Raw genomic sequence first — 26,392 nt, 5'->3', positions numbered from 1 at the left:
CTACATTTTAAAAAATGAATATAAGAAGCCAATCTCTCTATTCCAAAATTGGTGCAATTTCAATGGAAGATTTTAGTGTTTTAATAGTAGGGACAATCCCAGTTAAATTATCTTTTAGTGACATAAGAAAGACATAAGAATTGCCCAAATCCTGACATCATCAATATTGTTTCTTCTTATGTCTAGCCAGAAAATCAAGGCAGGTTATTTTATAAGCCAAGATACGTATGGGTAGGCAGCTGGGGGATGGAAATGGAAGAGATGGAGGAAGGATGAAAAAAGATTCACCTTCCCATAGACAAGTCACACTCAGGAGCATCACTTCAGAGAATCCTGCTCTAGAGAAAATGTATCAAAGCTAATCATTTCAGGTAATAGGCTGAATGCTTGTTCAAAGGTGCAGATTTGTTCTATTATCCTCAAAATGGTTCTTTTTATTACTAAGAATCACTTACCAATTCCTTTTGCAACTGCCTGGAGTTTTTCAAGTGTCCTGCTGATCATTACAATATTTAATCCATGTTTTGCTAGCTAGAGAAGTTTTTAAAAAAATTAAGATTATCAATAGGAACAGCTTCTTGTTTTAACAGATAAATTCAGGACTTTGCAGTTGTACTATTATAGCAATCACTATAAAGTCCTTGCTTAAGCCTACTATTAGACTGTGAGGGTTCCCAAAATCAAATAGTGACATAGTTGTCCATGGAATATGGAAGGGACAAAGCACACATTACTAAATAAAAGACTTCCAAGTGAATGACAGGACATTTTCCCAGAAGTAATAACTGATGGAATAGATCATCAAATGAGTTAATATGTCTACAACATTTTGCAAAATTAAGGCATTATATAAATGCTAGCTATTATCTTTTTCATCATCACCATGTGGAATATGACTCTTGTTTATGAGATTGTAGCATGAGTGAATGTGTGGAAGCAGAGGGCATAATTATTTAACTCAAGTATATGCAAGTAGTGGGTCTGTCATCTAGTATAAGTATCAGTGGGATGTGTTATGAGATATGTTAGTGTGGTATTGATGGATGAACAGGAATGTAATTCAAGTTGGGATCCTTGAACAATTTAAAGGTACATTTTAGGAATTTAGTGGGGATCCTGATGGAGTCAGATTTGTCCTTTGAGCAAATCTGCATTTAGGGAGCAGGAGGTAATTGAATAGGAAGGCAGTCAAAAAGTTCAGGATGTTCTGGGTCCAAATGATTTCCACAAAATAACTCAACATCTTTTAAGCTGATGATGGAGTTCTGAAAGAGATAAGTAAATTATTAATTAAGTCTCTTCCTAGAAATGAAAGCAAGGTATAAGAGAATTCAAAGTTGAAAAAAAAAAAAAGGAATGTGAGATACACAGAGAAAGACAGAGAATCAGAGAGAGATCTGAGTCACTTATATCTCATAACCAAAAAGTTACATTTGTTCTTCCTATGTGATTTTGAGACTAAAACCTGCGAGTTAACTCATTGTATAATATAAAATAGCAAAATTAAAGTCCTGAAATGCTGATATCCATAAGGCCATAGATTTAGAAATGGAAAAAAATCTTAGAAATTATCTAGTCCAATTTCTTCATTTTACAGATAAAGAAACTGAGCTGCATGGATGGTAAAGAAATTAGCCAATGTCACAAATGGTAGTAAGTAGCCAATCCAACTTTCAGTCTGACATTCTCTGACACCAAATATTTCCACTGCACAAGTCTGGCTACGAACCAAAACATGTGTACTGTTATGTACAATGTATGTACATTTGACTATACAAATGCAAAATTCTAAAACTGGATATGCCTGAAATTTTTCTGTTTACATAAGTGGGAGTAACAGAAAGAGGTACATGATGTTGTTCCCATCTTTACATATTTAGCCCTTTATCTTCACCTCAAATTATCATGTTTATAAATGTTACATCCTCTCAGAAGAATACAAGCTTCTTGAGGGCAAGAGCTATTTCCAATTTTGTCTTTGTAGTCCCAATGTTATTCATTGTGCCTTGTGCATATTGTTGTTGTCATTTAGTCACTATCCAGTCATGTCTAAGTTTTTGTAAACCCTTTAGGAGAGTTTCCTTGACAAAGACACTGTAATGGCTTGCCACTTTCTTCTCCAGCTCATTTTACAGATGAGGAACTAAGGCAAGTAAGGTTGTGACTTGTTCAGCTAGTAGGTATCTGAGGTTGATAGTCAGACAGATGTCTTCTTAATTCCAATCCCAATGTCCTATACATTGTGCTACACAGTAGGTAATAAATTAATGCTTGTAGGAATGAATTGGAAATATGAATCTAAGAAGCAACTTGAAAATAAAACCTAACTGCAAATAATAACTGTATTTCAGGTCAAAAACAAAGATATATTTTATTTTAAAAATCCATATTATTCATACATCTCATTCCTACTCTACCCATTCATATAAGCAATAATATTTTTAATTAGCCTCATTTGAATGGCAATTTGAGTACATCTGCAACAAGGATAAAGTATTTCAGTAAATTGGGCGGGCTTTTTTCTATTTCTATTATTAAAGTTTAATTTTTGGAGTGAAGAAATTCCTAAATACCATTTTAAAACTGGTCTATACTTTAAAAATATATATTTAAATGTTTAGAGCAGAGAAAAAGCATTAGAGGTGAGAAGGGGCACTTGGCTCATTTAAGGAACAAGCTGATCTGACAAAGCTTTTGTTAAAAACTATAAAAGTTATCAAAGCATGCTTCAGTACTAATTGAATATTGTTTGTTCCTGTCAAAAGATGAGAAGGTAATTGATTGAGTAAAAGAATTTGGTTACTAACTTATGATTGGAAGGAAATTATTCATAGTGTTGAACAATGCACAGAAAAGGAAAGAAAGTGACATCATCTTTCTTTTCTATTTGGGAACTGAAAGAACTCAAGTAATAGGAAGTATGGGGCAAGTGGTTTGAAGTCTCTGAAGTGATTATCAAGGCATTTCTCTTTTATAGGAGAAAGCCTAAGCAATTAGTGAGAGAGACACATTTGAGAGAGGAAGTCATCCTAGCAACAATTCTCAATTAATGTAACCAACTGAATAAAAGGCTGCCTAAGTTGCATTAAAAGTTTCTAGATTTTGCAGGAGCCAATTTTTAAAAGCATAGTAATTGAGAGAAAACAAAAGTTTCCAAGGGAATTAAAAAAAACAAATTGTTATTAAATAACAATTCATAGCATAGTGACAAAGATTTCTGTATATAAACCATAGATGTTTGAATTTCTTTAAATCATTCTCTATATTATATCTTGCATGAAGTATGTTTATAATGAGTAATTAGTATTTCATTAAGTAATTTTCTTGTTATGTTAATGAGTTGTGAGATTTTTTGAACCAGCATGAGGCTAAATCATGTTTCTGTATTTCTGATTATGTACACCAATTCTGCATATCTTATTGCTGGAGCTATGCAAATAGTACCGATGGAGCTTCTGTTGGCAGTTATCTTGTTTGCAGGAATATAAATAATAGATTTAGATCTAAAAGAGACCTCAGGTGCCAGAAAGCCAAACCCTTCCATTTTATAGATGAGGAAATTGAGGCACAAAATGATATCATCTAGGAGAAACTAAATGACTTTCTATGACTGGTTTAAAAAACCCAAAAGTACTAAGGGACAAAATTGTCACATAACTGATACTCAAAGCATAGCTACAGAGCATCAGGCAAGGAGGAGATAGGTAGTCATGTATCCTTCTACAAATATTCAAATTACCTACTTTGGTGGATGTGATTTCTTGTCTCTATACTTTCCTCCCCACATTGTCCCCAATCTCCTCAATTCAATTAGCTTTTCTAGAACTTTTTGCTGCCTAAAGCTTGGAGCTTGTGAAGATAAGAAGGGAATACAAATTCATGAATTTGTATTCTGCATGTGATTTCCTTCCCAAGTTTTGCCTTGTGTCATCAGTTGCCCAGGAGACCTCATAAGTTTGTTTGCAAGAGTGTATTTAGTACCAACAGGAAGTAGATTGGTATATATGTCTGATGTGATCTATGATGTGAGGTTTGGCACCAAATGATGGCAGGCACCAAAAGCTGGGGTTTGGTTGTGAAGAATTCACAATAGTCATTCTCTTTGGCAAAAGGTAGATTTTTTTTTAAGTGAATAGGTTACAGACGAAATGAAGGGATGCAATAAATAATGAGAATGGCAAATATAAAATAGAGTGGGATAGCATATGAAAAACAAGTTCCTCAGTGGAACTCACAATTACCCATTAGAGAGGGAGTATTCCATGAAGTTGGGGTATATCCTTAGTTGGCAGGTTAAATCTTCAAAAGAACTTAGCACCCTAAAAGAGTTAGTTAGCTATAAGGAGAAGTAGAGTTGAGAAGCATAGTAGAGTGAGGAGAGATACCACATGGCATGGGGGAGGAGAATTAAGGAGAAAGATACCATGAGGCAGAGTACTGTGGTGGACTGACCCAAAGGAGGGTAGTAGCCCATGGGATGGCCCACAAGTAGATTTTATAGGGAATTTTTAACCTCAGGGACATGACTGAGATTTCTACAGAGGGTAGATCCCAGGAGTTTGACATAATTTGGATTTCACCTTCCTAAAGGGTGGGATCATGGAGCTAAACTGATTTCTTTCATAGCCTTCTGCCTCCTTGCTTCAGGGATCAATTCTTTTCCTCTTGGTCCAAAACACCTTTCAGGATCTCATCATGTCTTTGAAGTGATCAGAAACCAAACTACATGCTATCTGAATGTGGCAAGAGTGGAAGAAGAGGTAATGGTTAGAGCAAGGATATACTCAGGGTCACACAGCTATTAAGTTTCTGAGGCCATATTTAAAGTCAGAAAGATTAGTTTTCCAGACTCCAGTTTCAGCCCTTTATCCACTTTTCAACTTAGTTGTCTTAGAGTTTAAGTCTGCAATAGTATGTTTTATTCACAACAATCCATTCTCCTTGAGTTGCCAAATTGTTATTCCTAAAGAACAGGGCTGATTCAGTCTATGATTTAAGAAGATTCAATGGCTCCCTATTGCTCTTAACATAATAAAGATATAAATATAAACATGAAAAAAATAAAATATAAATTCCTCTGGCATTTTAAGTCATTCACAGTCTGACTGTGACCTATTTTTCCAGATTAAGTTGACATTAATCTCCTCATACATTTTATGTCAACCGTGTCCCTGTATACTACACTAAGTGCTGGGTATACAAAGAAAAACAATTACAATTCCTCATTTCAAAGAACTCATCTTCTAATGGAGATCAACACACAAACAAAGCACAAAATTAATCAATCATTGAATCCTGTTGACTCTTTTCTAACTAAGTTTAAAAAAAAAAAAAAAAAAAGACAGGACTTTTCAGCCAAAATCACATAACTGGAGTCCAATGTAGGATATTCCATCTTCCAAAGGTCTTTTTGTGTCTTTATATGAGCTATCGTCTCACACTTGAAATCCAATTCCTCTTAACCATTGTCTCTTGAAAATTTGAATCTCTTCAGGACCCAGTTCAGGTGCTGCTTCCTAGTTAAGACCTCTGTGGGTCCACCTAGATGTTAATGCTCCCCTCCCTCTCAAATTACTTTGTAAAGAGTTTGTATTAATATGTCTACTCTAGTCGAATGGAAACTACTTATAGGAAAGAACTGTTGTACTGGCAGTGCATTCCCAATTCTTGGCACAGTACTCGGTACATAATATCTGTGTTATAAACGCTCATTGAATGAGTGAATGAATGAATCTTAACATGTACAAATATATCTCAATAGAAGATCAACTGGGAATAGAAAGAAGCAGCAAATGAGGAATGGAAAGAATGCTGGGCCTAAAGACAAGATCCCACTTCAAATCCAGCTTTAGGTATCTAATTAACTTAATGGCTTAATTAGCAAGAGACCTTGGGCAGATTATTTAACCTGTTTGTTTATTTCCTTAACTGTAAAATGGGAATAATAATAGTACCTATCTCCCAACCTATCCTTGTTGTAAGGATTAAATGAGATAGCACCTATAAAGTGCACACATCTGACAAATAGTAGATGCTATTTAAAGCAGGACTCCTTGAATTAAGGAGATTCAATGACTCCCCACCATTTCTAAGATGAAAAAAATATATAAAGGTAATAAGATATAAATTTTTCTGTTTGGCATTTCAAGTCATTCATAGTCTGACTCTGATCTATTCTTCACAGAATAAATTGACATGAGTTTTCTTACACAAGCACTACTGTGTTTTATATTAACAAGCACTTACTGTGTGTTCACCTACTATGGTAAGTACCAGGTATACAAAGGAAAGTAAATGCAATCCCTGAGCTCAAGGAGTTCATATTCTAATTAAGGAAAGAACATACAAACAACTAGAAATACACAGTACAATATATATTGAAAGTAAATGGGAGATACCCTGTTTTCCAGAACTAAGAAACAGCAAGCAAGCTGCCCTACATTTTGTATAACAACAATTCTTCAAGCTCCCCCTATGGATGATCTCTCTCTCTGGCAAAATAACATAGTTAATTGTATTACTAGACCAGCACTAAGTGTTCTCTTAGCTCTAGCAAGCACAGGACAAGCTAGGATAAGTGCCTGTCATGAAGTCCTACTATGAATCAAACTCATCACATTGTTGCTATTACTCCTCGCTGTCAGAGCTATAGCTCACAGCTCAACCATGGTATCAAGATGTCCCCACACTGCCTCCCCTACTAGGAAAGAGATATTGGTACGTATGTCCTTGTTATTTACATGCTAATTCCTTCACCTTGAAATTAAACTTCTTTGTGATTCCTGACTCCTGTCTCTAGCCTGCTCTGTTTAACTCAGGTTATCCACAGATTAGAGATCAGTTTGGATCTGTTGACAAAATTAATCTCAGAGAAAAGGGACTCTTATTGAGGGAGACTGGAAAAGGCTCTAGTAGAAAGTGGAATTTGAGTTGAGACTTGAAGAAAGCCTCACCTGAAAATGGGAATAATTGCATCTACCTCCCAGAATTGTTGTGAGGATTGAATGTGATAATATTTGTAAAGTGCTTAGCCTGGTACATGATAAGTGCCATGTTTATGTGAGCTAACATCACTATTAAAAGTGGCTCAGTGGTACCTTAGGCTGTTATCTGGATACTGCCTGGTGTCAGGAAGATCTGAGTTCAAATGTAGTCTAAGACTTCTAGCTCTGTAATCCTGGGCAAATATTTAATCTCTGTTTGCCTTAATCTCCTGGAAAAGGAAATGATAAACCATTCCAGTATTTTTGCCAAGAAAACATCATGGCATCAGGAGAAGTCTAGGAGAGAGGGGATGAAAGCCTGAACTATAATACTGGTCATCTGAGTAGAGAGAAGGTAGGTTGAAAAAAAACTGACACTATACTGTATACAACATCCTCACAATTGTGATCTTCACAGCAATTCATTGAAAAAGATATTGTTATGAACTAATGCTTAGTGAATAGAATAGAACCAAAAGAACATTGTATACAGCAACATGATTATGTGATGATCAACTGTGATTGACTTGGCTCTCTTCAACAATGAGATGATTCAAGGCAATTCCAATAGACTTGTGATGGAAAGTGCCATCTGCAGTCAGAGAGAGGACTGTGGGGATTGAATGTGGATCATAATATAGTTTTTTCACCTTTTTTGTTGTTGGTTTTTTTTTCTCTCTTTTTTTTCTTTTTAAGATGATTTTTCTTGTGCAGCATAATAATTGTGGAAATGAGTATATGAAAAAGAAAAAGGTATTATTATTCCCATTTTATACATGAAGAAACTGAGGTTCTTCTTGCCTAGGGTTCCATAGATTATAAGTGTGAATGATGAGATTTGAATTCAAGTCTTCCTACACCAAGTCTCACGCTTTTATTATCTCTGAGGAGTAGGATCTCCATGTCTTAGTAATTGATTAGAAGCAGAGTAGAGGGAAGGAGAGAGAAATTATCACTGTGAGAATATAAATGGTAGGCTGAGTAAATTGGATCTGTTCTAAAAAGGATACCAGTAGGAATGTTTATTGACATAATGATTCCTTCCCACATCAATATGAGGGATGAGCTAATTATCCAAGGACAGGGCCAGAGTTTACTGGAGTGGATTCAAAGTACTCCAGGTCAAGACTAGGTTACTGAATTAAGGACAAGCTTCAAAGCAACAAACCAGTAAATCCAGAAGACATAAACAAAAATAATTATAAAATGCTTCCTATTTAAGACAGGGAAAGAGAATATAGAGCAGCAGGAGTAAGTATAGTTATTAGAGAAAACTTCCTTGAGGACACAAGACTAATCAATCATTCAATCCTGATGACTCTTACTTAATAACATCTCTTCCATCCACCATAAGCCTCTGTACCTTTTATCTCCAGGAGTTGGCAAATTATTTATTCAAAGACAAATCTGGCTGGGCTGCCTGTTTTTGTAAGATGAGCTGGAGAGCTATGAATGGTTTTTCTTAGTTGGTGATGTCTAGGAGCTTAATAAAAATGTAAGAACCTTGGTTAACACAAGAGCCATGCTGAAACAGATAGAAAGAGGGATTTGGTCTTTAGGCTCCAATTTACTGATTCCTGTTTATGCTCCCTCTCGTTTTATAAATGTTTAAACTGAAGCCCAGGAAAGTGAATTGATTTGCTCAAGGAGTACTTTGTACCTCTCTTATGCAATTAGCTTTCTATTTGTTTTACACAATATACAGAAAGTATATATCAAAAGAAAGATTTGAACCTAAATCCTCTGATGACAGAATCAATATCTTTTCAATGTGCCACCCCTTCAGTATTTATTCTTTCTAATCTAGCCTTCACACTACTATAAAATTATTTTTCTTTTATTCTGATCATGTTACTCCAGTGTTCAAAACTATTCAATACCTCCCCTGCAGAATAAAAGCCAAATTTCTTACTCTAGCATTCAAGGTTTTTCACTACTTCCCCACAGGTATTCTTCATCCCCCAAGTTTTATCATTATTCTTGCCTTTATTTAATGTTTCCTGCATCAGGAATAACCTCCTTTTTGATGATTAGCATCCCATTTTTTCTTTAAAATCCAAATCAAACGGTATATTCTTTGCAAAAGTCTTTGAAACCTTTCACCAGACTCTCAGCTGATTTCATAGTACTTTGTACTCCTTTTACACAATTATCATTCTAATTTATATTCCATTTGTCTATGTATATGTCCTATGATATCCATACCAGCTAGATTGTAAACTCTTGGAGGACAAGGATCTAACATCTTCCCAGAATCTAGCACAGATATAAGTGCTCAATCAATATTTATTTAATGAGTGAATATATGAATAAATAATGATGAAATTGCTAGAGAAGAATTTTCAAAGAATAATTAGCAGGACATAAAAGAAAGAGAAAGACAGGTGGAGAGAGATAGACAGAGATAAAGACAAAGAAAGCCAATGAGTTTTTCCTACTGAAGTGGGAAAGTCTTCTGTAAGAATCCATCCTTCATGACAATCGATGGAAAAAGATATGGCATATATTCCATGGCATCACCCTTTACATAAAACAAAGATAGATGTATTTTTTTTACCAGATTAGTCTATGTTCTATATATCCCAGACCTAGGAAAACAAATTGGATAACCTTGTGATTCTATATGATAGCCCAAATCAGAGTATTTTCACATCTACAATGATGGTCAAACATATATTGAGGCCACAGTTTATGAAAACTCAGTACATGAAAATTTAACTAACAAAATAATAAATTGGATTATAATTGATACCATCAAAGGACTCATTATCCAGATTCTTGTAAATAGCCTGCTCTCCTGTGGTGCTTAAAATATGAAATCATTTACACATATTGGATTCATAATTTTTTGGAGTATGTCTATTATCTAAAACAAGATGAACATAAGTAAAGTCTCTCAGAAGTTGTAAAGGATGTTACTTTGATGGTACATTTGTCTGGATAATCTTAGAAGAAGCCAGGCTACTGGGATTGCGGATAGATAGGGTAAGGTCTTGAAGTTGGTTCCCAGCTGCAGCTGTCTGTCCTAAATTTTCCTCAGAACAAAACATTAAACTTGTCCAATCTCAAAGCTGACTCCCTGCAAAGATGTACCAAAGCCCTATCTATGAACATTGAAAACCTTTCCCCCACCCTTGAGACTCTCAGAAACAATGGAAGGAATGTCTGAGAAATCAGAACCTTTGTTTCCCAATTCACTTCATCAAACTTCGAAAAGGGAAATTGTCCATTAAAGGCATTGTGGGCAACCATTTGCATTCTCAGCACAAAAGATGCTCTTAGCAAAGTAGGCTTCCTAAGCTGCTCTTTACTAACTGTTCAGCTATTCCCTAGGGCCCCACCAAGCACTTAGACACTCTAACGTTTTGAAAGCTCATTTTAAGGACTGCATGTGAAGTAGTCAGAGGGAATAGGAGGAAACCCCCCCATCCTCAAAACAAAGAGAACTCTGATTGTCTGGGGGATGGCATTGTTCCCTTTGTCTACCCAGAACAAAACTCTTGTCTATTTCAGGGACGGTCAGGGAGACTGGCTCCTTATACACTGACTGGGTTTTCCAGACTCTCTTTTCAGAAAATTAAGGTTTTTAAATAGGCTGACATTCCAGATTTCATTTTTATATAGGAATCCAAAACATGAGTAATCATGATAATGATGAATAAGCTTTCTGGAGTGTGTGTATGTGTCTCTGTCTCTGTATGTTTCAAACTTGTCTATTCCTTGCACTGTAGGTTAATGCCCCTGGAGATCATTTATGCTAATACATGATGGGTGACAGGGAAGAAGAAAAGAAAGGGCCGCTATTAGCTAGCAATGGTTGAAAAGAAAGAGTTTGAAATCAGGTGTACATGTTTAGGTAGGGGGTAGAGACATTAGATTCTGGAAATGGATGAACCTTTATTGTTGTTTAGTTTTTTTCAGTCATGTCCAAATCTTTGTGACCCCATTTGGTGTTTTCTTGTCAAAAATATAGTAGTTTGACATTTCCTTCTACAGATTATTTTATATCTGAGGAAACTGAGGCAAACTGAGTTAACTGACTTTCCCAGAGTCACACAGTTAATAAATATCTGAAGTTGGATTTGAATTCATAAAAATGAGTATTCTTGATTCCAAGCCCATCATACCACCTAACTTCCCTAAGATTAGACCTTAGGAGTGATTTTATATACCCTAGAAAAGCTCCCTTCTCCATTTGTGGTCCAATTCGACCTCAATTTAAGAAAAAAATATCTGGAGAATCATAGGAAGAGTATGATTTCCTCAACAAACAGGAGAACTTTGAAAGAAGTCTCTGGCTTAGGACCAAAAGCAGAATAAAATTAGGGAGAGACCACAAACATCTCAAAATACAAGCAATGAGACCAGAACCAAAAAGAAGAATTCAGAACTACAGAAATCTTTGGAAGTCAACCAGACAGGAATCTATAACTGTACCTTATGCTGAAATTGGCTAGAGAGCCTACTGTTAAATTTACATCATGAGCATTGAGACTTTGGAAATAGAAAGTGCTGCAAATCAGAGCTTGATTTATTATTTTATTGATTGTCTAGATTTTAAAATGTGATGAAGAAAATGGTAATAAGGCAGGCTAAACTTGTAAATGTATGGTATATATTTTTGGGGGGAGAGCTAATCATTAAATATTTACCAGCACATCTCTGATGGCATATTTATATAATTTGCCAACTCCTTTATTGAATTTGTTCTCCAAGATCATCTCTCTGTAGGCATTTGTACATGTCAAATGGATGACCCTAACAGAATGCTGCTAGAAGAAAGGGGTGGAAATTATAAAGGGTGCAGTTTCAAGGTTATAGGGAAAAAAGTAATCTTCAGTCTAGGTCCTCATGGGATTATTAGAACAGAGTTCCCTGACCCACCATGTTTTGTCACAATTACAAAGAAAACAAACAAAATACTGATTCTTTTCTTCCTTTTATCTGCTCTCCATAACATATTCACCAACTAGCTCTTAAAAATTGTTTTATTAAGTAGGATCTATTCTTGCTGCTGAAGTGACATGGAACATTTTTGTAGCCTACATTAACAGATCTCCCAACCAACCATGGAAAACAAAGTTCAATCAAAGAAAACCATTACTAATATTTGAACAAGAAAAGACTGCCTTCAGTTTTCAGGAAGGAGAAGAAAAAAAATTATAATGCTCTTATTTGCAGCCCAGGTAGTTTAGATTGTCCCACTCCAAAACTGACTTGAGGAATTTACTGCTAGAAAAATGTGAAGAAACATGGCTATCTTATAGCAAAATTTCAAATGATTTTCTCTTTAAGTGACTCCATCCTGAGACGTCTAATCCTGAGATTAGATTTGGAGCAGTAAAGGACCAATTAAAAATAAGTTAAAATTAACTTAATTTTAGATTAATTAATAATAAATAAATAAATTTAATTAATTAATTTACTTGAGATCAAGAGAGAGACACAGACTGCATTCTCTCTGACATTTACCAGTTGTATAACCTTGGCCTAGTCATTTCTTACCTAAAAGCTTCAGTTTCCTCATCTACAAAATAGCAATTTTTCATTGTTTCCTTTTCAGAGAGTTACTATGAGGAGCAAATGAAATAATGTATATAAGCTTTCTTGCACATCTTAAATCACTACATAAATATGAGAAATTGTTATTATCATGGGCAAGTCACAACTTCTCTGAACCTGGTTCCTCATTTTTATAATTAGGGAGAAAAACATACTACCTATTTCAGAGTTATCGTAAGGAAAGTGTTTTGCAAACCATATAGCACTATATAAATGTAAATTATTGTTATTATCTAGCCTAACCCTCTCATTCTACAGACCAGGAAACTAGGTTCCAGAGCATTCCAGAGCAAGGAAAATACTTTGCCGTTATTAAGTAGAATGTCTCTAGACTTCTAGTTTAAGTCTACTGCTATTTCAGTCATTCATCTTTGGGGGGTTAGTAAGGAAATAAAACTACTTCTGCTGCTTGGGATTCTAGAAGAATATCCTTTTATATAGACAGAAGAAAATGATTAAATCTCAATCAATTAACAATTTTATTGTTCTTTAGTCTTTTCAGTCATGTTCAAGTCTTCATGACCCCATTTGGTTATTCTTTGCAAAGATACTAGAGTAATTTTCCATTTCTTTTTCCAGTTTATTTTACAGAAACGAAGGTAAACAGGGTTAAGTGACTTGTTCAGGGTCACAACCTAGTGTCTGAGACTAGAATTAAACTCAAATCTTTTGACTCCAGATCATAAGATTAAGATAAGATTATATATCCATATAATCATATAGCATACATATGTGTATAATTTGCAATGAAATTCACATACATTAATTTGAACTTAAGGACAACCCTTAGGGTTGGGATAAGCATAATAAGTATCATTATCTCCATTTTGCAGATGGATGTACTAAAATTTCTGGAGGTTAAATGACTTCTCAGTGGTTACACAGTGACTTCCAGAGTGAGAAAGTCTCTTGTTTAAGAGTTTTCCATCCTAACCATGTGTTATTGAATCTTCTCCTTTCTAATTACTTTAGAGCATATTTATATTTTCTTTGCTAATGGCTTTTTAATAGCTGATCAAATGATAATTTCAGGTCTGAGCTCATTCTTTTTAAGAATCACATGGATAAAATCCATGTGAATTTAAGCATGGACTGACATAATTCCTTACAGGAATAAATAGATTTTGAATTCAGGTGCTGGTGGTATTTCTTGGGAAGAGGAAAGGGGGAATATTTTCAACCAGAACAATCAATATTTCATTATTGCACACTCCCCTCTTCTGATATACCTCACAGTTATAAGCTTATTTAAGGTTTACAAAGTGTTTTACTTGAAGATTTATTAATCCTATCTTGTTGTTGTTCAATCCTATCTGACCCCATCCATAATCCCATTTGGGGTTTTCTTAGCAAAGATACTGGAATGGTTTGCAGTTTTCTTCTCCAGCTCATATCACAGATGTTAAAAATGAGACAAATAAGGTTAAGTGACTTGTTAGGGTGACACAGCTAGTAAGCATCTAAGGCCAGATTTATATTCATAAAGATGTCTCCCTAACTTCATCTTGGCACTCTATTCCCTTCACCATCTAACTCCAAATCTCATTTTATAGATATGAAAATTAACACGGAGAGAATAAATGACTTGTTCACAGTCATATAACTAAGAAATGTCAAGGCTAGGGCTAGAACCCTTCTAACCATCAAATCCAAAGCCCATTTCATTGTTATGCTGCATCTAAAGTATGTTTGATCAGGTCAGCCATACAACTTATAATCAGGTGAGTATTGACTATATTAAAAACACAAGGAAGAAGCCTCAGACTCCCAATATTGACCTTGGGCACAACAGCTTATTTCCTGCCAGAACAACCTGCTTATCCTTTTACTCCATAGTTTCTCAAAATTAATCTAAGTGGAAATAGGGACTATTAGAAAAAGTATTGCATTTGAACCATTGTTCCACACTGGTTATCTATAAAACCTTGGGTAACTAGTTTTATGTTCTACTCTGGGTCTCAGTTTCTTTACTTATAATAATGCAGGTATTGTAGTTCACTTATAATAATGAAGGGTTCTCCAAAGTCCTTTCTAACTTTAATTCCTATAATCTATGACCTCATATAGTCTATCCTAATCATGTATAAATTAGCTCCATTTTCCCTGGGTTCCCTAATAACATTGGTTAAGTATATTGGGGGTTCAAACATCTCTGCAATTAGCTTCCAAATTGATCCACCTTGTTTACCAAAGCTGGTGAGGCAAGAATGTAGCCTGGGTCCATTCCTGAATGGTGAGCAAGATGCCATGCAAATTCTGTATGATGTGACTAAGTGGCATAGTAGATAGCATGCTGGATCGTAGATCAACTAAGACTATACTATAAGTACCTTTATAATCTAATCTCTATGACACGATGCCTCATTTTCTTTATTAAAACATATCTTTTTTCATTTTTTTAAAATAAATTTTTATTGAAATTTTTTGATTTTTACATTGTCTAAATATCCACCTGCACCCTTCTATTTTGCCCCTCACGAAAAGTCATGCCTTTAAAGAATTTTTTTTTTTTTTGAAGAGAAAGGCAGGGAGATTGAGTGGTACATCAAAAAATAATCATATGTAATATACAATGTTACACACTTCTGGACTCCAAACTTCTGCAATATATTTGAAAGCTGGTCAGAATGAGATAATTCAATAAAAGTTTTAAAGATTAGCATTCTCTGGTGTTAATTCTAATCCTTTTTTTTTTCCTATGGAATAAGCTGTAATTGCTTTTCATATTGTGCACAATTTTTCTTTTGTGAGTTAGGACTAAAAGAAATGAGTAAGACACCATTTTCTTGGTTAAGTGACCTAAGACATCCTTTTGAAAAGTTTAATTATAATACCTATCTGATTCTTATTTAGAAACAAAAAACAAACTTTCCTTTTTGTGGTTGAATGACAAAAGGAATTTAGAAGAAATGTTGTGGAGAGGGAATAATTTAATCTGGGAGATTTCTCATTAGTTTGAATTCCCTTTTAGTGACAAGACCAGAGAAAAACTAATGAGAGCCAATAGATCAGATAAGAATCTTAAGTTCCTGATACAGAAAAAATGGTTAAAGAATTAGGGAGTGTTAGGCCTAGAAAAGAGAAGGCTTTGGTAGGACACAACAGCTGCCTTCAAGTAGTAACCTCTTTTATTTCCACAACTCTGTTTTCTCACCTTCCAACTCCCCCCTCAGCTGACTATCAAATTCTTCATTTATACTATGGGAATATTTTTATTTATACTATGGGAATTTATGCTCCTTGAGAACGGAGACTTTCACTTGTTTTTATATCTCCAAAGTGCGGAAAAGCACAATGCCTGATACATATTAGGGTGTTTAATAGATACTTGCTGACTGAAGAGAAAGGTACAAAATCACATTTGGCATACTAAGCAGGCATAGAAGAATTTGCTACTGTTTGGAGACTTTCTGTTCTCTGAAATAATGTATCTGAAGTTTCCAATTCCTATTCATTGGGTCTCATCTTTTTTTCCCCAAAATTTCAAATTTTACCAGAGATAGTTAAGAGTCATGTGATCTTAGGCAAATTATTTAACCTCTCAATTTTACTTTCCCCATCAGAAAAATGGAAATAATATTTCAGGGCTTCTTAAACTTTTTCCACTCACAATCTCTTTTCACCCAAGAAATTTTTATGTGACCCTGGGTATATAGGTATATAAAATAGGTATACAAACCAAACATTTACTGATAATAAATCATAATTTTTCAATCCCCACATTTAATCATGAGATACCATATGAGGTCTCAAGTCACAATTTAAGAAGATGTGATCTATTTCACAGGGGTATTGTAAGGATCAAATGACATACTTTAAATCCTTTACAAACCTCAAAGACTTGCACAAGTAGTAGTTATTATAATTTAGCCTCTAATTACAGGTATTAAAATATTGCTTACCATATCTCTAGAATGAGTGAGTTTTTGATTGTAGGAGACTAAAAGAATAGTGGTAACATCAGCAGAAACAGGGAAGTTATAAAAATGTTTTAGAGAAAAGATGATTTCAGTTTTGCACATGCTAAGTTTTGGGTGGCACAAATAGGTAGAGAGAATTAAGCTCAGAAAAGGATGCATTAACACATAGAGATGCCCATTGCAGTCATGGGAGGAGCTAATGACATCAATGGAAAAGAGTTTGGAGAGAGAATGAAAAGATTTTGCTTTGCTTTAGAATTATGTTCAAATGGTTTGCCAAACGCTTTGCATACATTTGAATTTTACTAAGTACTGCAGGTAAACCCCACTTCCTCCCCCCCCCCCAATAGCAACTATTTTCCTTTACTTCCAGTATTCATTCCATTACTAGTCCTCCCTTAGGAGGACAACATCTTAGTCTCAGTCTCAGGCTCATAATCCAGTATTCAATTTGAAGCTTTTCTCTCTCCACTCCCCATATCTAATGCTGCCAAATTCTTCATATTTTATTCTCCTCAGATCTGCTATATAAATTCCCATTTCTCAACCCAGTGCAAGTTTTCAACATGTCACACCCAGATCATTGAAATAGCCTACTGGTCAGTCTCCCCACTCTAGTCCATCCTCCAGCTCATTGCCATAGTTATTATCCTAAAACACAGATGTAATGATATCAGTCCCCCACTCAATAAACTCCAGTGGCATCCTATTCCAATTCCAGGATCAAATATAATGTCCTCTGTCTTGATTTTTAAAGTCCTTTACAACTTAGCCCCATCTTCTTACACCTCACTCACTGCCCACAAAATCTATTATTTTATTCAGCAATACTGGCAACATGTTCTTCCTAAGACATGATACTCCATTTGACTCTGCCTATTTATTAGTTGTCCCCTATGCATGAAATGTTCTCCTTCCTCATCTGCACCTCCTAGCTTCTTCCCAGATTCTGTTGAAATTCCTACCTTTCTTTATTCCCCCAACTCACTCTCCAATGTAAGTTCCTTCTCTCTAAGATTAACCCTTATTTATATAATATATAATAATATATAATTTCATGTAACAACAACTATCATATATGGAACATTTACTTATGTGTGAGTATCTTATATATACAGAGTTGTTTGAAGGTAGTCTCCCTCTTTAGAATTCCAGTTTATTGAGTTCAGAGACTCATTTTTTGCCTTTCTTTCAACCCAGCACTTGGTACATAGTAGGCATTTAATAAATGTTTGGAGACTTGCCTTGTTGGCCTTTCATAGAAAGGTATAAATGACTGGTAACAACTTAAAGTACTGGAAAATAGTTTATTATAAGCTCCTTGAGATCAGTGACTATTTCACTATTATCTTTCTATCCCAGACACTTGGTGCCTGCTACAGAGTTGAGTGTTTAATCAATGCTTGTTGATTGACTGAACAGAAACTAAAACCATTGCTTTGGAAGATATATTTATTCAGAGTAAGAGAACAAGGAGACTGGAAAGTAGTTGGAGAAGGGACAGTCAGAGAAGTAGTGTCCTGGTATAAAGAATCCTGGGTTAAGAGTCACAAAGTCTCAGTTTGAATCCCAGCTTTTCTCTATTCTTCTTGTATTATGTGGTACAAATTTTAGTTTCTCTCTGAACCAGAGAGGTAAGGTTAGCTTTGAAGGCTTTAAAAGTCCCTTTCTGTTCTAACTATCCTCTTCTCCTCTGTTAGATAGGTAGGGAACCATTAGAGAATATAGCCTGATTTTAAAAGCCTATTGTTATTGTAATTTAAGCCCACCCATCATTCAGTTGGATTGACCTCTGAGAGATGAAAGTGACTTTCACAAGAATTCAAACTTTAAACAAAAAAAGAAATTAAAAGTATGAGTGGAAGACAACACTGGAGGTTAGTTTGGTTTGGGGAAGAAGGTTTTTTTTAATTTGTATATTATGAATTTAGTAAAAAAAAAAAAAACTCACAAAGCTAATTTTTTTTTTTTTTTAATTTTGAGAAAAGTCTTATAGTAATAGATTAGGATGTACTCCTAGAGGACAAAAAATATATAAGAATTTCAAGAAGGGAGAATGAACAAGGATCAGTTAAACTACTCCCAAAAAGCAAAATTCCACAAAGTGAGATTTTCTTATATAAACAAAAAAAGAGCTGAGTATAGAGAATCAAAGACATTGAACCTCCTGCTTTATTCTTGAGGAGCTCAGGTCTGCCTGCAGGTCCAGCCTAGTTCAGGGTTAATTCTGACCAACTGTGAGGAGAACATAATGTACAATGGAGAGTACCAAATATTGATTTAATGTCTTGATCAAAAGCCATTATCAGAGCTAAGGGTAGCTCTAAGGAAATATAATTTAAGAATATAAAATTGCCTTGGGTGAGGTTTTAAGTAGCTTTAGTGAAATGTTTAGTCAATAAATGGACTTGGAGATAATTGCTCCCTACAATAACCATTCTCTCTGTCAGGGGTGATTTTTTGAAGTGCAATTCAAAGTGAAATTATTATCCAGTATCTGATTACTAACACTACAATACAGAAGTTGCTAATTGCTATGATGTGATAACTGGAGGCAGCCAAGCTATAGTTTGGGAAAAGTTAAAGGAGTAGGAATATACTTTTAAAAATTCTTAAGGTCATTAAAAGGCTACTTGCAGTTATGTTTCTTTTACGAATAGCTATACCCTATGTGCCCCCTTCAATTAAGCAGGCATATATTAAGTTTGTTGAATATGCAAGACTATTCTAGATATTATAGATATAAAGACAAAAAAAAATGTCATTGTCCTCAGTGAACTTACATTCTATTGGGCAATCTTTTTTCAGAAGAGCTATCTTTTACCATTCTTTATATTCCTAGCTCTTAGTAAAGTGCTGAGCACATAGTGCTCTTTTAAGAAATGTTTTTGACTATTTATGAAGAGTACAGATAGGTAGAAAAACTATCTCCATGACCAAAGAAAAACAGAAACATCAAAACTTAATATATTCCCAGAATCCTCAAATCATGGAATCCTAATATCACAGAATCAGAAAGGGTCTCAAAGATAATCTTTTCCTCAAAGAGAAGTACAGTGAAAGGGAGCTGTCAGCTTTCCAAACGGGGGAAGGATTAATTATATGGGACAGAATAAAAGGAAGAAAAGGTATGAGGGAGAGGGAGTACATGAATGAAACAGATAAGGTTCTTGCAATAGCAGTTCTCAGATTGTAGTCTTTTGGGACCCCAAGACCCCTTCAAGGTCAAAATTATTCTCATAATAATGTTAAGACATTATTTGTCTTTAAAAATACTCCCTTTTTCAAATGCATGTCTGTGTGAATCCATGTTTTCTTTATATTCTTCAACCAAAACCTATGACAACAGATTGAATGCAGAAGTAGATATGGGAATCCAGCTGTCTCCTATTAAGTCAGACATTAAAGAGATTTGCAAAAAAAAAATGTAAAGAAATGCCACTCTTCTCTACATTTTTTGTTTTAGAAAATACAAGGCTGTTTTCATGAAATTTTATTATGTTAATATATAATGGGTTTAATGAATTAATAAATATTTTAAATAGTTTTAATTTCTAATACATATGTCTAATAATACTACTCAATAATTTTTAACAGTACAAAAGGATCCTGATACAAAAAACTTGAGATCCCCTGATGTACTAAACAAAATTCTTGATGTGAATTCCAAAGGATTTGGGTTCAAATTTCCTATTATTTTTAATCCTGTCTTATTTCAAAGGATTATTCAAAGTGGATAAAGACAAATATATTTCACTAGTACCAAAGACTGGGGAACTTAGGACTCCTTGATAATAGGAGCTGGGCAACTATTAAAAAAAAAAAAAAAAAAAAAAAAAAAAGATGGTTCCCAAGGTCTAGGGCCTTATATAAGATAGGATTTCCTGGCTCTAATCTTAGTTACAATCTTGAAAAACAATGCTGTGTAATGAAAAGAGGAAGAGATCGAGACTCAGAGAAGGATAACTGAATCCTTTGTAATGTTGGGGAAATCACTTCACCTTTCTAAGTCTTGATTTCTTCATCTTCAAAATTAGGGAATGAATTAAATGAATTCTAAGATTCCTCTCCAGCTCTAAATCCTAGGATGATCCTTTCATAGTCTATAAGAATGAGTATCAGTAGAAAATACTAGAGCTACCACTGAAAGGTGCCATGATCTAATACAGTGGTCCATAGAATCCTATGGTTCTCTGAATTGTTTTCAAATAATCTACAAATCCAAAATTAGTTCTTTTTTCTAATATGATAAATATCTTTAAATATAACTTACATAAACAAAAATAAAGGTTCTCAATAATTTTTAATAGTATAAAGGTACTGAAAACAAAAGTTTGAGAACCACAGGTCTAATGGATTATTGAATTGTTTACTACATGCCCAACAGTATTATTTTGTACAAATTTTTTGTATAGGCATTCTTCTCAAGCCATATTTAGTATGCTTTGCTATCAATTATAACAAATAAGACTGGGGAGGGAAGGAAGGAAGGAAGGAAGGAAGGAAGGAAGGAAGGAAGGAAGGAAGGAAGGAAGGAAGGAAGGAAGGAAGGAAGGAAGAAAATTTTCCTAACCCTTAAAACTGTCTGTAGGCAATATATTTTGCTGAGTGACATGTAAAGCTAGTTCCTAACTGGGCATTGGGTTCTGCACAATAACGATAACAAGTTCTAAATGGAAGGAGAATGTTGAATAGAAGCAATCTTCAGAAATATGCTAATCTAATGCACAGATGTTCTTGGTAATTTACCTCATATGAATATGCTTTCCCAATTCCATCTCCAGCACCTGTGATAACTGAAAATGAAGAAAATAGTTTGAAGTGTTTTAACATTTCACATCCAAAATTTTTGTTCAGTTTCTCCAGAATTTCCTTCATATCTATTTCCATTCTACACTTGATATCCATAGCACCAGGTCTCCCTTTACTCTGCTGCTTCTCTCTATCTCTGAACTATGAGATTAACATTAATAGACATCTCATCTCCCCTTAGAAAAGATTTAAAATGTTGGGGGAGATGAAGGCATTCCAGAAAGAGGCCATCTCAGGTTCAAGGAACATTCTGTTCAGACCAGGGACTCAATAGTGATAAAAATTTGGACAGAAGAATCTGCACTCCCTCAAGGGCAGGTATTATGTTTTCATTATCTCTATTGGTTCACACCATGGTGTCATTTTAAGAACAATCAAGCCATTCATTCATTTGAATAATAATTTTCCTTTTCACAAGCCCTGTCAGTAATTCAGTATAAAGAATAGATGGAGGAGGGAATCTCAATATATTGGCAGCCAGTAACAGAATACTAGGATCATAGATTTAGAGTTAGGGTCCATTCAATCCAATTCTATTATTTTATAGATAAGGAAATTAAGGCCAAGAATGGGGAACTGACTTTCTATAAAGTTATACAGTGGCAAATTATTATTAATTATTGGATTTGAATTCCATTTCTCTGATCCTACATCCATTCTGCTTCCTTAGAATTTTAACAGAAAAAAAAAATGCGGGGAGGGGGGAATAGGAGGAGAGGAAAGAAAAGGAAGGAAACAAGCATTTATTTAAGCACATACTATGTGCCAGTCATTGTGCTGAGAAATTTACAAATATTATTTCATTTGATCCCTGGGAAAATAGGTGCTATTATGATCCCCATTTTACAGTTGAGGAAACTGGCAAATAAATTGAATGATTTGCCTAAGGTCATACAGCTAGTAATTTTATGAAGCCAGTTTTGAACTCAGATGGTACTGACCCCAGGCTTAAATGTTCTATTCACTATATCATCTAGGTGTCCAGAGTCACATAGCTATTCAATATCTGAGACTAGATTTAAATTTTGTTTTTTTCAATTCCAAGCCCATTTATTGAAGAGAAAACTGTCCATGGTCACACAGCTAATAATTATGACAGAAAAAATTTTAATACAAGTTCTTTTTAACTCCAGTTCCAAGACTCTATCTTAATAATATTCTGATAATCGCCAAAGATCCTTTTCTATTTGCTTAAACATATTAACAAGATTGTCTATTACTTTCAGCCTATATGATGAGAGATCAACTTATTGCATGTTCAGATTGGCATTTCTTTTTCTTAGAGTAATTCTATAGTTCTTTCTAAATCAAAGGTATATAACAAAAACAAAACCCTAATATCAATAGAAGTGTTCTGCCAAGCTCGGTGTCTGAATAATCTGGAGATATAACATCTTCAAAATCTAATTTAATAATTTCTTCAGGAAAAGTTAATGCTATAATATCTTTTCGCTGAGCCTCATTTTAAGCTTGCCTTCCATCCCATTTCCATATAAATTATTTCTCTTCTCAAACACTGAATCAGGAAATAGGTGAAGATAATACTTTGGAAGAATGATTTTACTACTTTTTGCCCTGTTATTTTCTTTCAGATGTTTAGGCTATTTCTACTTCCTTAATTTCAAGTAATGTGTGAACCACTGGTTTAAGGTGTCTGGTACTATGTGGGTATATATAGTTCAATATGATGCAAAACTTAATGGATCAATGATTTCTTTGCAGTGGGTACTTCCCCTACTATCTAGATTACCCTTACTCTCTATACTCCCCGTATACAAATAGCAAATGTCTTTGCAGAGTCAGGCTAAGTTTCTCAGTGATTTTTTAAAAAATCACACCCCATTGGACATTGTACTTTCCTTAGAGGTGTTCAACCACAGGCTGGATGGTTGAACATTATAGTGGTGAGGCACATTATAGTGAGAATTCCCTTCATGTGTGTGCTGGATTAGTTTCTTATATACCTTCTAACAATGGGATTCTGGGATTATCATGGTATAAAGTTCTCTAAACAAAGAGACTTGGCTATGATTTATGAATCTGTTATTCAAGATTCAGCTTAGCTACATTCAGAGAAATTCTTGACTAGGGGAGGTTCCAGGATAATGAATGTTGTAGATAATATTAGCCAAGATAATAAATATTAACAACTACTTTTTAAACCCAGTCATCCATCTAACTGCACTACTGTTTACATTTTCAGGGAGTGATTATGTGTGTTGTGTGCATATGTAAGTGTATATGTATTTATATAACTATGCCTATTTTTGCTAGGACTTATGAATTAATCAGTATAGAAAACTGGTAGAAAACTAACTCTGTCCATGTAGATCAGGTCTTTAGGATTTAGTTTTAGAGAGTTGCCTGAGAGATTAAGTTACCTGACTGGGTCATACAGCTAATACCTATCAATGATAGGATTAAGTTTTCCTGACTCTGAAGGTAGGTTTCTAACCATTATAGAACACTGCCTCTTGTGTATGTGTGTTTTGTTTGAATATTCATAATACACACATAATGTACACAAATACCCATACACAGATATGAGAGGGAAATGAATAGAGAACTGTTCTTAAAGTCCCAAACAATTCCTGACTCTTTCTTCTCCTGGCTATATGTCCCTCATCTAATCACTTAACCTCTCAATGTTTTAGGCTTTAGTGCTACCAAACTTAAAAAAAAAAAAAAAAATGGGGGCCACTGATTGGTACATAAGGATCCTTGTGGGCCATATATTAGCAGTTTAAGAATGTAATCTTGTTTATATTTTATTGTATTTTTATTTAATTTGTTGAATTTTTCCATTTATACTTTTATCTGATTTAGGCTACACTTGAGAATAATGTGAGCCCTTTGATACCATTGCTCAAGGCAACCAACTCTCTAAAACCACAAGTTACAGATAATGTACCAACCTAGATTGTTAGAGGGAGTTTCCTAATTTGAGAATTCTACATACCAATTAAATCATCGGTCCAACCAGACTTTTTATACAGCTAGAGAGATATTCATGGGTATATTTCATTTTGTATCTTGATTCTACAATACAAGAGATAGAAAGAATACCATAAAATGGTGGATATTATCTTGGTGGGAAAAGAATTTTAGATTTGGAAATATTTGACTAGTTCGCCTAAAAAAATATATATATATAATCTTGCCCTAATGGGGATAAAGAATAAATCCAGAAAAATCAGTGATTTAATTACAGTAATCAACAATAATAGTCTATTAGATCATTTATTCCAACAAAGTTTTCATAAAGTGATATCACCCTTATTGCTAAGGCTGTATAGAATTACCTTTAATTCATATATTATAGATTATTTCTACAAGTTTCTATTTATTCTTAGTCACTGGTTTTGCTTAGTACCTAGCTGTAGGGGCCATCCTTTGCCCTGGACTATATTATCGCATTGGAGAAAAATCTTGGGATGTATTATTCAAAAAATATGATTCTTTTAAAATAATTTCAGTCATGTAGTTGGATTTTTACTATGAACTAGTAGCATCTGATCAACATTTTATATAAGAAATAAACTGCATTACTGAAGAGAATTGCTAGTCTTAATATCTTATTTTTTCAGAGCTGGAGACTGGCTGGCTGGTCTTGTTCATAAATAGAAAGAGAAAAAACAAATCGACTTAAGAGTATCCATTTCCAGTAATTTAGAGTGATGGTATCCTGCAATTTTTTTTATCTTTCTCATAAAATCAGAATCATAAAGCTGATTGAGAAGGATCTTAGAAATCAACTATTCCAATCCCCCCACTTTCATAGTTATGAAGGTCCAGAGAGAAAAAATAATTTGTCTGAAGGCATTAATAAAAGTTGGTGATGGACAAGGACTATCCCATAGTTGTTCTGAATCCTACCCCACTGTTGTTGTTCTTTTCATAACACCACACTGAATTTTATCCTGATATTTTTCTTTCAGAAGCCTATGGTATTCAAAAAATCTATGGTATAATAAAAGAAAAATCAGCAAGTCTGAATTCAAGTACTGTTTGTCTCTAGCTATGTGATCTGAAGAAAGTAATTTCAACTCATTTTCCTCATCTATAAAATTAATGGGTTTAAATTTGATGTCCTGACATCATTAGGGAAAGCCAGGAATTTATTGGATAGAATCCTGCACTAGGATCCAGAAAGACAAGTTCAAATTAACTCCACAACAATGGATAAATTATTTGACGTCTCTCTGCCTTAGTTACCTGATCTGTAAAATTTGGATCATAGTTCCCACCTCCCAAGATTGTGTTAAAATAAAATGAGATATTTGAAAAGTATTTGGCTCATAGTAAATGCTTAATAAATGCTTATAAAAATCAAGAGCAAAAATCTGAAAAGTATTATAGATCTATTGTTCTAGAATCTTTTCCTTTTTTTCTTTCTTTAACTTCTGCTTTTAACCATACTTCCTTAAAAAATGATAATAACCTGAGTTACATGAACTGTTTCTAACAACTTCAGCTAACTCTTAAGATTAAAATGGTAAGAGTATAAGCAATAGCTAACATTGAGAAACATGAACTCTTTTACCTGCCCATTCTCCCATCGATCGAAAGAAAGATTTTGGCAATGGATTCCATAAACGCAGGAGAAAATATTTGGAGAACTTCACACACTTCAGTAGATACTTCAGACACACTAGTGCCCCTATAAGGATAAAGAGTTGATCCTGAATTTCACCCATGGCCAACGGGAATTGTGAATGTTGATAAAATTCTAACACTGCTATGTTGCAGCTCACTTTGAGGTCAATGTCAAAAAAAAAAAAAATGTCCAATCAAAAGTAAGGTTAGATGAGTTCCTCCCACTGATACATTAAAGGTCAAATTAAAGTAACTTTTCTCACATCATATTAAAATTCACACACTATTGGAATGAACAAAGACTTTAAAAGGGATTATACATAGGAGCCAAACAGAGGAAAAGGAAGCTAATTATGGATAAAATTATGGACTATGAATTGTTTCCCAGGAATGGGAAAATGAAAAGTATAAATAAATATATAAATAAAGAAGTATCTTGTAATAGGACAGAGAGAACTTGGCTATCATGAAGCTCTTATTAGGATGTAGCAATTCATTTTTTACTCAAGAGGAATAAAT

General features: G+C 34.3%; 1 protein-coding gene across 2 annotated transcripts in view; it reads right to left on the bottom strand.

The window, feature by feature from the left end:
• HSD17B3 (hydroxysteroid 17-beta dehydrogenase 3) overlaps window positions 1–26,057 on the bottom strand; it is a 47,202-nt gene extending 21,145 nt beyond the window's left edge. Inside the window, exons 1-3 of one of the 2 annotated variants that reach the window (XM_003761312.4) lie at window positions 25,821–26,057; window positions 21,215–21,261; window positions 456–531 (exon numbers count right to left, since the gene is read on the bottom strand). In XM_003761312.4, the coding sequence (XP_003761360.1) occupies window positions 456–531; window positions 21,215–21,261; window positions 25,821–25,974 (277 nt within the window). In that variant the 5' untranslated portion in view covers window positions 25,975–26,057. The remainder of the gene's footprint in view (window positions 1–455; window positions 532–21,214; window positions 21,262–25,820) is intronic. The other variant, XM_031937696.1, reaches the window with a different exon arrangement.
• Between the last annotated feature and the right edge of the window lie 335 nt (window positions 26,058–26,392).

The sequence above is a fragment of the Sarcophilus harrisii genome, chromosome 1 (genome assembly GCF_902635505.1).
Source record: "Sarcophilus harrisii chromosome 1, mSarHar1.11, whole genome shotgun sequence".
Classification (NCBI taxonomy): Eukaryota; Metazoa; Chordata; class Mammalia; order Dasyuromorphia; family Dasyuridae; genus Sarcophilus; species Sarcophilus harrisii.
Note: the sequence above shows the minus strand (reverse complement) of the source record. Positions and strands in the feature narration are given on the sequence as shown.